The 14310-nt window shown below is 59.9% G+C and overlaps 1 protein-coding gene and 1 long non-coding RNA gene across 2 annotated transcripts in view; one reads left to right on the forward strand and one right to left on the reverse strand.

The window, feature by feature from the left end:
- Positions 1 to 14310, reverse strand: part of TIMP2 (TIMP metallopeptidase inhibitor 2) — a gene marked incomplete at its 5' end in the record, with an annotated part of 33177 nt that overhangs the window by 9108 nt on the left and 9759 nt on the right. Inside the window, 2 exons of the mRNA XM_040456565.1 lie at positions 2798 to 2906; positions 4855 to 4955. Of these exons, the coding sequence (XP_040312499.1) occupies positions 2798 to 2906; positions 4855 to 4955 (210 nt within the window). The remainder of the gene's footprint in view (positions 1 to 2797; positions 2907 to 4854; positions 4956 to 14310) is intronic.
- Positions 6417 to 7220, forward strand: LOC121018001 (uncharacterized). The gene is made up of 2 exons (XR_005784988.1): positions 6417 to 6571; positions 7080 to 7220. It is a non-coding gene; the product is annotated as an uncharacterized LOC121018001 (long non-coding RNA).

The raw sequence follows: 14310 nt of genomic DNA on the forward strand, positions 1-14310 counted from the left end.
GTGCACCTCGGCTCTCGTTTTGGACCCACGCTTTCCAGGCAGCCACGCGGCTTCCTCGCACTCTTCTCGGTCAGTGGGACGGGGACACGACATGCCAGGGCTCCTGACTGCTGGACAGGATCCACCTTCTGGGCTGTCCCCACTGCTGTCCCCCACTGCCTGTCCTCAGGGAGTAAAGGGCAGTGCCCAGGTCCTCGGAATCGCTGGGCAAGCGGCAGGCCTGACCACAAGGGGCTCCGGGAGAGGACGGTCATGTCCGGAGAGCCCCTGCGTGAGGGAGGGGACCGACCTTGGCTGCTGGGGCTCAGCCCTGCTGTGTGTGCGCTCTGTCTCTCTCTCAAAAATAAACAAACGTTAAGAAAAAATGCTGCTGCCAGGGCCACACCCCGGGAGATTCTGCTTGATCCGGCTGCGGTGCTCCTTGGGCACCAGGGCTGGTAGCCAACCCCCACCCCCGGGAATTCTCACACACGGTGCGGGGGAGGGGCTGCTGGCTCAGAGGCTGGGCAGCAAGACCTCCACAGCCTGGACCCGACCAACGAAACGGCAGAGCGTGAGAGCCCGGTGCGGCCCAGGCGCGGGTGTGCGGAGAAGTGCCCAACACCCTCCACCCTGCCTCCCCCCCCCCTGCCCCGGCACAGCATCTGCCCAAAAAAGTCTGCACCCTAGACACACCCCAATGTCAAGCAACCAACGAGCCACCAAGCAGAACCTAACAACTGGTGTGGGGAAGCGGGTTCAGGCACACGCCCCCGGACCTGGGCCACGGTGTTCGTCTACTCGGTTTTCCTCATCTGTAAAATGGGGATCATGGCAGTGCCTTCCTCATAAGGGGTCGTAAGGATCGGACGGAATCTGCATGAAAAGCTTTTAGAGCCCACCAGGGCCAGGAAAGGGGCGCCACGATTTCCGGTCGCAGGGAGACGGTGGAGACGTGCGTGAAGCCAGGCCTAGGTCACCTTCCCACCCAGGAGCCCCCACCCGGAGGGGACCCTGGCCCGCCCTCCTTCCAGCAGCTCTGGAAGCTCTGCAGTTTGGGCGGCTGCCTCTAGAGGGCGACGTGAGGAGACACGGGGTGAGGCGTGTAGGTTAAAGCCCTGCTCCACCCGATGCGGGAACCTGGAAACCGTGGACCTGTCAGGGCGCCACGTTCCCGCCACCATGCAAGGTTCTGTCTCCTTTGCCTTCTCCCCAGGGCTTATTTTCCTCATCATAAAAGCAATAGATGTCATTTGTAAAAATTTAGCAAGCATAGGGAAGCATGAAAAAGGAGACACGCCTGAGGCTGACTGTCCCCCTGCACCTGCTGACCTGGGTCTCTAACAGCCGCCCCTGGGCACCTGCACCACGTGTTCTGTGCACCTGCCCGGCCCCGCCGGCCCCTGCCTCACCGTGACAAGCACAGTCAGGAAGGTCTCCGCTTCGTGATTTTGTCCCCATTCCTCTCTCTCCGATTGACTATTTTTCTTATCGGAAAAACAGTAGATGCCGCCAATGTAAAATGGTGCAGCTGCTTTGGAAGACAGTCTGGCAGCCCCTCAAATGCTTAAACGTAGTCACCATATGCCCTGGAATTCTACTCCCACGTATCGGCCCAAGAGAAATGAAAACACCGCCACGCGGACACCTGATCACGGGTGTGGACGGCAGCCTCGTGCCTAAGAGCGCAAAGGTGGAGACAACCCCAGCGTCCACGAAATGACTGGTGAGCGGGCAGACAGACCGCGGTCTGCTCGGCCATAGAAAGGGGACAAGTTCTGATTCATGCTACAACCTGGACGGAGCTGTGAAACGACCCCACGGAGTGAGGGACGTCGCGCACGAAGGACCACGCATATTCTGTGACTCTATTCAGAGGACTCTGAAACAGGGAAGCCCACGGAGTCATGAAGTAGACTGGGGGGTGCTGCAGCTGGGGGAGGAGCGTGGGGGGGGGGGGGCGCGGCCAGCAAGGTAAAGCAGCAAAAGGGTACGGGGTTCTCTCCGACAGTGGCCGTGGTTGCCCATCTCGATGATGGAGGTATCACACCAGTGAATGACTCCCCTTGAACGGTGAATTGCATGGTGTGTGAGTTCTAGCTCAAGAAAACCTAAACTATAATAGATGCTCATAAGAAAACATTTAGGGGACTCCTGGGTGGCTCAGTCGGTTGAGCACCTGACTTTGGCTCGGGTCACGATCTCGCAGTCTGAGGTCAAACCCCGCGTCCGGGCTCTGTGCTGATGGTGAGGAAGCCTGCTTGGGATTCTCTCTCTCCCCCTCTCTCTCTGCCCTTCCCCGGCTCGTGTTCTCTCTCTCTCTCAAAATACGTAAATAAACTAAAAAAAAAAAAAAAAAAAAGAAAAGAAAAGAAAAAAAAGGAAAAGACAGGATGAGCGGAGTCGCTGCACAGGTCGAGGACCTCATAACATCAGCAGATTTAACACAAGGTCTCAACCCCTCTCCGCCTCCCGCCCAGCCATGGGTGCCTCCAGCATCTCGCGCACGACTCCCCCTCAGGAGCAAAACGCAAACCCTCTCACCTCCTGGTGTCTGCCCGACCACAGATTCCCTGCGGACACTGGTTTACTGTGTCTCCCCATGAAGCCACACTGGGTCCCCCGTTCTGGGGGGCAGGTGAGAATCCACCAGGAATTCGCAGACGGGAAAGGGCAGGGAAGCCCAGAGACTTCGGGACGGCCTCTCGGCGTCAGGACCCGGGACTCTGTCCCGCCTCGTGGTTTCGCCAGGTCCCACCCCGGAGACGCAGCCCTGGACGGTCCCTGACAACGTTCCAGGGCATATCCACACACACACCTGCAATGAGATATTCCTTCTTCCCTCCGATGTCCAGAGAGACCCCGCACACAGCAGAGGAAGGAGCCGTGTAGATAAACTCTATGTCCTTGTCAGGTCCTTTGAACATCTGGAAAGACAAGGATACGGAAACGTGAGGAGAGCCGGTCCGCACAGCTAACAAGGTCCGGGTCCCACGAGTAACATCCTGGGGAGGGGCCGCCCGACCTGCACCTGTGGTGCCACCAGCATGGGAAAGGGGGCAGAAGGTTCTAGTGAGCTAGAAGGTGGCCGTTCCCGCTGTGGACTGATTCTCTGGAGACACTCCTCACGTAGTGTGGCAGCTATCAGCACGCTGGGTACGACTCTTGTCACCTGGAGGAAACCGTCTCAGACGCCCGACTCTCCCTACCACCGACAAGGTCATTTCAGAATCTCTGGGGAGAGGCCCGTGTATCTCCAGGTGGTTCTCACCCGTCGTGGAGGGACACCCCCCTGTGCACTGCCAGGAATTTGGGTCAAGCGTTGGCTGCTTGATGGGGCCCCGGGGCGGGATTGCACCCTTGCAATGAGGATGCGGCTCCCCGGGGCCAATGGGGTTTGACTTCTCGCCTGCGGATCTACTGAGTGACCCACTGAACGCGCCTGCAGCCCACGTGGAGGGGTGCACTGTTCCCCGGGAGGAGGTGACACAGGCAGAACCCACCACAGCCAGGGGTTCCTGTGGCCCCACCAGGGGTGGTGACAGGCAGGGACGTGAGTGTGCACTGAGGACAGTCCCCCACCCCGGCCGTGGGGCGCAGCCCAGGGGGCGCCCTCGGGCTTCGGGCACCTCATCGGGATTTTGCTGGGCCTAAATCAGAGTCAACGGCGTTGGTTTGGGGGGGAGGAGGGGCTTTCAACAAGCAAACCCCAATGGAATAGGGTCATCTCAATGTCATGATAAACCGGCTTTGAGACAGCTCGTCCCACCCACGCCAGGAAAGGTTAGGCCGATGGTGACGACAACATGCTCTATTAATCACCAAAGGGCAAGAATTGTTCTTCGGTGTCGACACCGGCCTTTTCACGATGCCTCAATGAGGTCTCAGGAACAGAGACGCCCTGTCTCCCGCTCGTAGCACACGCCCTCTTAGCTGCCACAGATGCAGCGAATAAGCATTTCATTGACCTTCTGATAACGTTTCCGGCTAAAAATAACATTTTTGTAACGAAGTTAAATACGCACGGCTACAACTCCCACCTTGACAAAGCCCTTTCTCCAGCTAGAGCCTAGAATCTCCTTCTCTCCCGCAGACCGAGTTAGCTACTGTTGCCAACGATCACGATCACGGTCCTCCAGGGCTGGTCCTGTCTTTCCAAGCCCCGCCCTCTGCCCCGTCTCCCCTCAAATACGGGCTCCTTGCCCTTGAACACGAACACACGTTCCGAAAAAACTAACGCGTTGCCCCCCACCCCCCGCATCTGTCCGCCCCTCTGCCACCCGGCCGATGTTCCTCTCCGTCACCGGCCGGGCTACGGGCTCCATCCTTCCTTCACGTTCCCTTGCAAGAAGCTGGCTCCCACCACACCTGCCCAGAGGACTCCTTCCTTCCTCTTAGAATTTAAAGCTCACCAGGCAAGACTAGAGCCCACAGCACAGTGTGGGGGGAAATGAGGCCTCCCAGACGCAACGACCAAGGGCTCCAGGCTTCGAACCTCGCCCTAGCTCAGCCGAGGACAGGCACCCATGGAATGGTCCATAGAAACTCTGGCACACTTGCTGATCATGCTGAGGGCCTGCCCCGAATTTACGACCCATCACAAGGAAGACGACACATTTTTGAAGTAACCCAGTCGACGGGAACGCAGCAGGTCCACACGACTTTTCAGGCAATTACAGATAAGGAAAATCAGATCGACTTGTGGCTCGAAGCCCTTAGGTCTGCTCCACGGGGGCCGCACTGCATTCCCCGAGACCCCGGGACACCTCCTCATGGTTTCCCGCCTCTGGGGGCGGGAGGGGGGGGGGCCCAACCTTGCTCCCAACCTTCCCGCTGCTCTGCCCAGTGGGGCAGCCTGGTGACAGTCTCCCTTACCTTTATCTGCTTGATCTCATACTGAATCCGCTTGATGGGGTTGCCGTAGATGTCGTTCCCGGAGTCTACTTCCTTTACGCTGACCGCTTTGGCCCTAATCACTGCAAAATAAAGACACAGAGGTGAGGAGAGTCCCCACTGTGCCGTCCTGGCTCTGAGCAGGGGTGAGGGGCTGCAGGGAGGCGGGAGGCAGGGGGCAAGATGACCCCAGCCCTTAGCATGGCACCAGACCCCTCACGAGCTCAGCGGGGAGGGTCAAGAGGTAAAGCCCTAAGAGCCCCCTTCTGGTCCCAAGAATCGGTCCACGGGAGCCAGAAGCAGAAACCCGGTCTCTCACGACCAGCGGGGTTACGGGTAGGCACCGATGGGGACAACGGGACAAAGCGCTTTGTTGAGGTCACGCCTGAGTGCTCTGGGGCTTTTGCAAATTCTCTCCACTGTGTATGCATGTGGCTGGGGAAGCAGATAAGCAAATTAACTGGCCCGCAATCGTCATCGTGCAGCTAAGACGGGGAGCCTCCTACCACCCAGCCTCCGTCCGCAGCCTACTGGCAAACAGGCTTTTTTTTCCAGGCTGAAGGCAGGGGAGTAACAACCTCCCCAAGAGGCCTCGTCGTGTTTAGGATTGGGCGGGGCGGTGGGGGGGGGGGTGGTCTTCGATCTGAAGAGTCTATCCCGCTACGCCTAATCTGTCCCAAACGTGTCCCTGAAAGATGTCCTGTGGCTGACTCTCTGTGATAACGACACAGGTTCTATAGGGAGCACGACAGAGGAAGGGTCAGAGCGCTTTACCCGCCAAAGGGTATCGAACCGGGTGAGGAGGCAGTCACGGGCATCCCGGCCGACGTACGGGGCCGCTGCCACGGAAGGAGCCCCCACGGAAGGAAAATGACCCCAGACTGGGACACAAGGTGAAGGAGAGGGAAGAGGCCGGGCTGGGAAGGTTCTGGAGTGTTTGCAAGAGCCCGAGGCTGCTCGTGGGCCATGCCCCCCACATGGCCTCCTCCTAGCAAGGCAGGCAAACCCCGGGCCCCAGCCCGTGCCCCAACAAGGTGAGGTGGGCAGTTCCCGTGTCATTCGGGCAGAGCCCTCCCTTTCCCCATTTTGACCTCTATCAGCTGGTGGCACGGCCTGTTTTAAGAGCTTTAAATGCTTTGGCCTCCACAACTCAGCTGTGCAGGGTCACCTGTTAATGGGATGTGAGCAAGACAGAGAAAGAAGGAACAGACAGAACCGGGCACCAAGGCGCCCCTGTTCTCCACCCGCGGGTGGGCAGCTCAGATCTCGGGACTCCCTGGCCAGGGTGGTCTTCCCCACGGAGCCCGGAGGCCCAGGCACGTGGACCCCCCCGTCTGTGCCCATCCCCCGGATCCCAGCCTGGCACCAGGGACCAGCGCCCCCGCCCCACCCAGGCCCAAACCCCGTTCATGTGTCTTCTGTTGCAGCTGAGTCATGACCGGCCAAGGCCACGGGTTCCTGTTTTCGGGGCTGAGCCAGGCCCCAACCTGCAAACCCACATCTAGGAAATGCCACCCAGTGGGCCGCCCAGAACCGAGGGCTCTGCCCTTGGCAACAGGTCAACCTGTTTCCATGGCTCCTCCTGGCCCTGGCATCAGCGGACTTTTTCTAGACGCATCCCTCCTGGCTCAAGTGTCCTCCTCAGCCGCCCACTGCCCTCGTCTAAAACGGGAGACCCTTTGTAACCCGGTACCAGGAGGTATGTATTTCAGTTACCCCCAGCTGCTCCCATCCTGCTGTCCCACCAGCCCATAATAGTCCCTTGAACCCAAACCTGCCCAGGGGTGTCCCCACCTCTGCTCCGAATGCCATCTACCCCTCCCCTGCCTGGAAAACTTCTATTCATCCTTAAAGACCCAGATAAAACTGCCCTTTCCTGTCTTGTTCTGGGAAATCCTGTCCTCCCATAGCATTTGGCACATTCCACACTCTCATCCATCCTGTCGTAAACACCTGTGCACCTGCCTTTCTGATAGGCAGAGGCTACGTTCTCTTTTTTTTATGTCTATTTTTGAGAGAGAGAGCGCGGGGGAGGGGCAGAGAGAGAGGGAGACATAGAATCGGAAACAGGCTCCAGGCTCCGAGCTGTCAGCACAGAGCCCGACGCGGGGCTCGAACCCACAAGCCGTGAGATCATGACCTGAGCCAAAGTCGGACGCTCAACTGACTGAGCCACCCAGGCACCCCATTTTTTTTTTTTTTGGCAGAAGCTATGTTCTAGGCACAGAGCAGTTGGCGCTCACCAGGTATTCGCCAGATGGAAATGAGCTGTACCTGAGAAATCTGGGGATCCAGGTGAAGTCTGTCTGTGGTCCCTCGTACTACCTGTGTAATCTATACCCTACTGCAACGCCACGTTAAGACGTGTTCATGCAAATCAGAAAACGTACCAGATTAACCCTGTCTCCTCCCGTGACACCGTCACTGGCTGATGATATCAAATGAACCAGAAACATCCAAGGGAAGCCACGATTCTAGAAAGGGCATTGCTGCTGGATTTTACTATAATACACCCAATTCTGCATGCTTTCTGGAACTGCCTTCCAGAAGCCCCGCTACCCCCACACAATGCTCAACCCGAAATAGGTGCTCAAGAAACATCACTCGCTGGCGGGCAGAAGACAAGCAAACGCTACTCTCAGACGGCGAAAAGGTTCCACTGCCTTCCATGCCGTTTTCTCCCAGAAAAACCCCTAAGGCTCCCAGGCAGTCCAAATCCTAATTCAAAAGGGGCAGCACCGGGCTAGATTGTGTGTCAGCCCCTCCCCCTCCGCGCAGCCTCTGGGAAGTTCCCTGACGTCCCGGAGACACAGCCGCTCACGTCTGCAGCCGAGGTGCCACTGTCGGTACCCGCACTCCCTCCGGGTGCGGTGAGGGCTCGGAAACACGGTGCCCGGCGCCCCACGGACCTCTAGTTCCGGACGACAGAACAGCAAAAGCGCTGTGGCGAAGAATGGCGCGCACGTCCCCACTCTTGCGGGTGACGGGTCTGGAGAGCCACACCTGCTGGCCGCTCGGGTCCACACCGCACATCCCGGTCAGCACGAATCCCAGGGGCCGGTCTGACGCGGCTCCCTGACATGCTCGCTCTGGCCTAGGGCGACAGACTCTACGCTTTCCGGTTTCAGATTATCGGAAAGAAGGCACCGGTTGCATCCAGGGTCCGGGGTCCACTCGCGGGGTCGGACTAGAATGGTAAGTGGCTCCCGGGCTGCCAGCTGCTTGCAGGGAAGCGGGGGGAGGGGCCTGGAGGAGCTCGGACGGGGCTCGTCCACGCAGCACAAGAGCTCAGGTTCTTCGGCGTCTTTGAATTCTGCGTGGGGACCCCCTCTCTCCGCTTTGCAAAACGAGAGAGAAGGTGAAGGAAAGAAAGAGAATGAAGAGAAGCAAAGACCAGTTCTCTGGTGATCTTCTGGGAGTGTCAGCGCCCTCCTGACGTGAAGGAGAGGCGCGACACATACACCTGTCCACGCGGGCTCGAGCCCCAGAGCCGCCAACCTGCTCCGGGCAGCAGGGGCTACTTGGGCTCAGCACTGTAGGTGGGGGAAGGGCACGCGAAAAGCTTTAGCGAATAAATTTATCAGAGCCAGAGGATCCCACAGGCAAGTGGAGGCAGGAGACCTGAGGGGAAACAGGACAGAGGGGCCCCACAGGGCGGGAGGGGCACCAAGGTGGACCCCAGCCAGCTCTGGCTGCCGACCTTTGGACCCTCAGTCTTCTGCCCCCAGCACGAGGCCAGAAACTCAAGAGTCTGGGGTTGGGTTGCATTTCAAGCGAAATCCTAAAAGCATGGGCCTCCTTCTGCTGCCCATGGGAGAAAGGGGGGAGGTGTGGGAGGGCCTTCAAGGAGCATCCAACCCAGGCAAGAAGTCAGACAATGGACAGGAAGACAGAAACGCGCACCCTCGCGGCGGACAGGGAGGAGGCAGAGAACTCTCCGGAACGGCATCTCCCACACCCCAGGCGATGGGCATCTCCAGAGCTCTGGGATGGAGACCACTCTGAGCATAGGACGGGTCCCTCTCAGTGCCAGGCCGCTGAAAGACCAGGGCTGGGGAAAAGCAGAAAAGAATCTGAGAGGAAATTAAAATCCAGGCATGGACACACGTTTGCTGGGCCCAGTGTCCGGCCCTGGGGGTGGGTGATCGGCCCACGGCCTGCCCACCCCCCACCAGCGAGGGGTTCTGCTCCGCTGGCCCGCCCTCCGCCGTAGGAACCAGAGGCAGCGGCGGGAACAAGAGGCTTTATAAAGATCCTTGTTCTAACTGCTTTGTGCTAAAAAATGATGGCCTCTCCCCAAGCTGCTTGGATTTTGTTTTTTCTTCTTTCCTTTCTGCCGTTAACACAACATCTGGGTTTGAGATCAAGGGTGATACACTGGCTGATGAATTCACCGCCAGATGTTGGCTACTGGAATGCACAACCGTAGACTTAATTCAAAGCACACGCAACCACAGAGCCCCTGCCCCCACCCCTCGGGCCACGGACACCACATGATGTCACTTCCCCCGGCTAGCAGCCTGCAAAACCGATCCCTCGCGCTCCCAGCCAGATTTGGGATGGAAAAGAGCTGGGCGGGTGGAGAGTCAAGGGCAGAGACGATGATCCCAAGAACACAGGCTGTGTTCAGACTCTGAGAGAGGACGAGCACCCAGGGAAAAGCCAGGGAGGCCAGACTGTCTTGGGAGGGGGGAGGGGGGGCAGGGGAGGGGCAGCAGGGGGCTTCTGGGAAAACTAGGGTGTCCTCAGCGCACGGCAACGTGGCCTGGGCTGGCCAGGGGGTGTGGTTCACTCGACCAGCCCAGGCAGAGATTCACATCTTCCCCCCCGGACCCCACCAACATCTTTTGAGTCCTACTGTGTCCGTGGACGTTCCTGGGAGGCCACAAAGGATACAGCAAGCCGTGCCCATAATCCGCGGGGGGGAGCCAGACCCAGAAGGAGAGCGCTCTTTGCCAAGTCTGTGTATTTTATTCTCACCGGGTCGTCTTTACTATCTTGCCATGGGCCCGGCCACCCTGGAGGCATTTCACCTGCTACGCTTACGAACGTATCCTAATAGGACACTTTCCAATGGGGCCGCTCTGCCTGGGCACCGGCTCCCGATTCCGAAGCACGGGTCAAGCTGTGGATATTAAAACGTGACTTCTAGACCTTCGAGGCCTCGTCTCAACAAACTCAACACACGCTAAGCCCCCAGGCCCTGGTTCCGGGCGAGGCTGAGCTTCTGGCGTATGGAAAAAGCACGCATTTGCCCAGAAGAGACGTGGGAATCTCGGGGTTCGGAAAAAATACTCCTGTAAATACAAGGTCAAAATCCAGCCCCGGATCATCTGAGCCTCACCAGTGCACTGACTCAGAGCGGCAGGGCTGGCTCAGCATCAGCACAGGCCACGTCCCCTCTCGGCCCAGCCTACTCTCTGTGGCCTCCAGCGTGAACCCGGGAGGGTCGCCCAGGGAGAGCACTGCCCGCAGGGACACAGCTGCTTTGCCCTTCCACCCTGCTCCCAGGCCCGTGGTCCCTCCAGTCAGGGGCATGTTCCCGGGGCCACGCGCCCAGGGGGAGGGAAAGATAGCGTCTCGACTAGATTTGCCAGACGTGTGCCCTGGACCCTCCTGTCCTGTGTCCCCAAGAGCGGGCGGGGCCGCCCTGTGCAGCAGCCGGAACGCAGTCGAGCCAAACCCGCTGCGGGCGCCGGGGTCTGACGGCCGTGGCAATGGCGTGCGGCCGCAGGGGCAAGTGTGGGGAAGGCCACTTCTCACACGGAAATGAGGTCACTGCAGCTGCAAACGCCCTCCGTGGGTCACCCGGTCCCTTTCCTTGTCTCCACATACAATTACATGCCAACCTCTTCAGAGGAAACCCAGCTGCCACTGACTCCAGGTGGGCTCCACTCCGCTGGGGGCTCGGGGACAGCTGCAGGGGCCCTGCCGTCTAGACATTTACACCTTCCAACCGCAGAGCTACCCAAGTCCCCGCCGACACCCGCCGCTACGTCCTGCGGCTGCTGCTTAGGACGAGACTTTCTCACCCCTCTAGAGTGGACGGGCGACACCGGATGGCTGGTCGACCTGGCTGGAGCTCCTTGAAGGTAATGAGCGTGTCTAAAGCCTGGCTGAGGATAGCCTGGCCCCGGGACACGCCCTGGAGGGGGCCCCTCCATCCCACCTTCAAGGCCAGAGTTGGGAAAGTGAGGGGGTGCCCCCGTCCAGCATCTAAGCCCAGTGGTAACAGCTGTGGCATTGCCCCACAAAAGCTGTAACAAAATTACTAGGTTTTCGGGGCCCCCAATTGCCGTGGGATTCCCTAACTGCTTGCATGTGACTAAAGCACTTCCGGTGGCTGGTGGGGGGGCACGGGAAAGACGGTTGTGAACCCCTCCAGTGGGACTGCATTTGCATGGCGAGCAGGGTGGGCGGACCTCACCAGCTGCACGGTGGGGGACAGGGCAGACAGTGACCCAGAAAGGGAACCGTGCTCTCGTGGGCTGCAGGCCTGCTCAGACCCCCCGGGGCTTGAGGCCATGCCCCTCCCCCCAGAACTGCACCACGAGGAAGCGGGCTGTGGTCAGAGAGCCTGGGAGAGGCCACAAGGACATCAAGTGCTGGCTCAGCACCCAGAAGCGCACAGGAGCGTCCGGCCCCACCTGCCCCTCTGGTCTCACCGTGTGCCCGCCCCCCAGCTTTGTAGGTGCCCCTCGGTGGACACGGTGGTGAGGGCTTTCCCCAAACACCTGGCTCTGCCTTCCCTGGTGTCAGTGCCCGGCCGCTCTCGGGTCGGCAGTGCAGCAGACTTCCTCCAAGGCCAAGTTTTTTAGGGAACTGAGAAGGGGGAAGAGGCATCATTTCACAATTAAAGGCCTCCCCGTGGTGCCAGGAGGCAACCAGGGGCTTCCTCCACTGAGCAGCAGCACTGGGAGACCAGATGGCACCTTCGGGTCCCTGCAAGCCTCCTCATCCTGGGGTGGGGGTGGGGGGGTGCTGACATCCCCAGCTCTGGGGCAGGGCTGTGCCTATCCAGGGTGAGGGCAAGGCTTGGCCGGCGGGACTCAGGCCGGTGCTGGAGATGCCTGCACTCACGACCCCCAGGAGCAGATGTGTCTATGGGGGCCGACGCGTCGGGGAGGGTGACGGGCTGCACGAGAGAGCACAGGAACCAGCAGTGTGGGCCCAGCCCTGGGCCATTCGAGATTCTAGCACATTCGCCTGAGCTGCTGTCCACTGGATGCCCTGTCTCCATGGAGACCAGCACTCCCACCTCCACGGCCCCCTCGGGAGCAGGAGGAAGCCGTCTCTAAGAGCTCATCAGCTGTGCAGAGAAGAGCCTCGGCCCTCGCTACTCGGCCGCCCTCCCCCCGCCCCCCCAGGACCCTGGCAGGCCCCTGAGTTGCGCCCCGCCACCCTTCCTTCTCCTTGTGAGCCCAGCGGGATCTCATGCCAGAGGCCTTGGTCACGGTTCCCGAAGCCTTGGGCTCAGGCCGTTCCCATTCACGTGCTGCTGAATCACTTGAAAAAAATGCATCCCGATCCTGGGAGGATTTGCTGAGAACAGTGCGGCTTTGTGGAAGGGACTGCTGCTTTGCACTTTCTCCGCCAAGACCCCGAGGAGCAGCCAAGCTCAGCCCCGCAAACCCCAGGCCTGGAGCCCGCAGCGGGGGGCAGCCGCTGGACGGGGCGGGGCAGGAGGCAGAGGGAGCCCAGGGAGGCGCGGAGGGAGCATCTGGCCACCCCCCTGCAATCCCTCCCCATCGGCAGGCTGAGGAAGGGGCACGGAGGGGCTGGGGGCTGGGGCGTCCTCACACTGCCCCTGGCAGGCCGGGACCCCGGGCTAGGCTCTGCTCCGGGCTGCCCCACTTTCAGGGTGAAGGCAGAGGGCTGGGCCCAGGGCTTAGGCCCATCGGCACGGCAGCACCCGCCCCCGTCCCCCTCCTCGAGTAGGGCTGAGGCATGCGGTCTGCGCGCTGACCCCAGCCCACGGCATTTCTCAGGCAGAGACAGGGATCCCAGGGCCTATGCTCCCAGCTTCCAACGTGGGAGAGGACCCAGCAGGTCTGTCCGGTCCTCACAGCCATCTCCTGCATGCCTGGGACACAGCCCGGACCGTCACAGGCACCGCGGAGGCAGGCCACGCTAATACATCAACTCCCTACCACGTTACATTTCCCGCTCGTCTGAAGAACTACTACAGGGCAGAGAGGGTCCCCCGGGGCCCCAAGTTTTAAAAAAATCTTACTTTTCCCCGTTACTCTACATTCCTGGGGTTCTGGATATTATCATGCACCCGTGACCGTGCCCCTGGCTGGGCGGGGGCAGGGACGGTATGAGGACCCTCAGAGCAGCACACACAGAAGGCAGGGTCACAGCCAAAGCCAACGATGCCTGCCAGTGCGGCAAGAGTAGGAGGGGGGTCATGCCATCACGGGGTGAACCGCCGTTCCCATCTCTTGTCCCGGCACTGCAGGTCTGCACCTGTCCCGCGAGCAGCGGACCTCAGCCGCGCACACGTGCTGCTCTCCTTCTCCAACCCCCCTGGGCAAACAGGGGCGCCCATCCACCACCAGACCGGCCACGGAGGCCTTCCCGAGTCCCTGTAGTCTGGGCGCGAGGACTCAGACGGGACTGCCAGGAAGCGACCAGATGGCAAAGGTTCTAGTAAATGCGGGAGGAGACAGAAACAGGGAGGCTGCCTCAAAATATGCGAGCAGGAGCATCAAGCCCACGGAAAGTTCTAGAAAATACAGTGTTCGGAGAGGGAGGACCCAAGAAACGCTTCGGGAGAACGAAGGGGCACAGAGTCATCCGGGAGTCAGGAGTCCTCACTGCTTCTTGGCATGCTCCGTGGGAACCTACCAGGAGCCCCACACTCTTCCAGGTGGCTCTGTCCCAGGGCGTCTGGCACCGCAGTCCAGGTGGGTCAGATCAACAGGGAGCAAAGACAGGGTCTGCCAGGCCCCCAGCCTGCTCTTTGGGCACCTGACATCTTCACAGGGAGTCGGGGGTGGGCTGGAGGGCAGTCTTATTTTCTGCACTACTGGCCCCCAGCTCCTGCAGGACAGGTGGGAAACGGCAGGGTGTCTCATCCCACTCTCTGGGGACAGTGTAGGCGTGACCGTCCGGGCAGCGACGACCCACCCTCCACCATGTCTCACTGCCTATCTCCTGCATCTACTTTTAGCTCAAGTGTAGCTGAGGAGGAGCAGTTCCTCACCTAAAACACACGGGCCGCAAATACTACCTTTGAAAGTAGAAACAAAAATCACCCTCTCCAAGGCAGGCTCGTCCATTCATTAGACCGGGGCTTCCAGCTGTCAGAAGACCTCGTTACTCAATGTTTGCGTCCTGTTGTGGCCATGGCTTTAAACCTGGGCATCTCACAGCACCCTCTCCGACCACGGAGAAGCTTCAGGAACAGGCAGGAGCTCCAGGTACCTCATCTTG

This window comes from Herpailurus yagouaroundi, unplaced genomic scaffold, assembly GCF_014898765.1.
Source record: "Herpailurus yagouaroundi ecotype Mexico unplaced genomic scaffold, PumYag 217, whole genome shotgun sequence".
Classification (NCBI taxonomy): domain Eukaryota; kingdom Metazoa; phylum Chordata; class Mammalia; order Carnivora; family Felidae; genus Herpailurus; species Herpailurus yagouaroundi.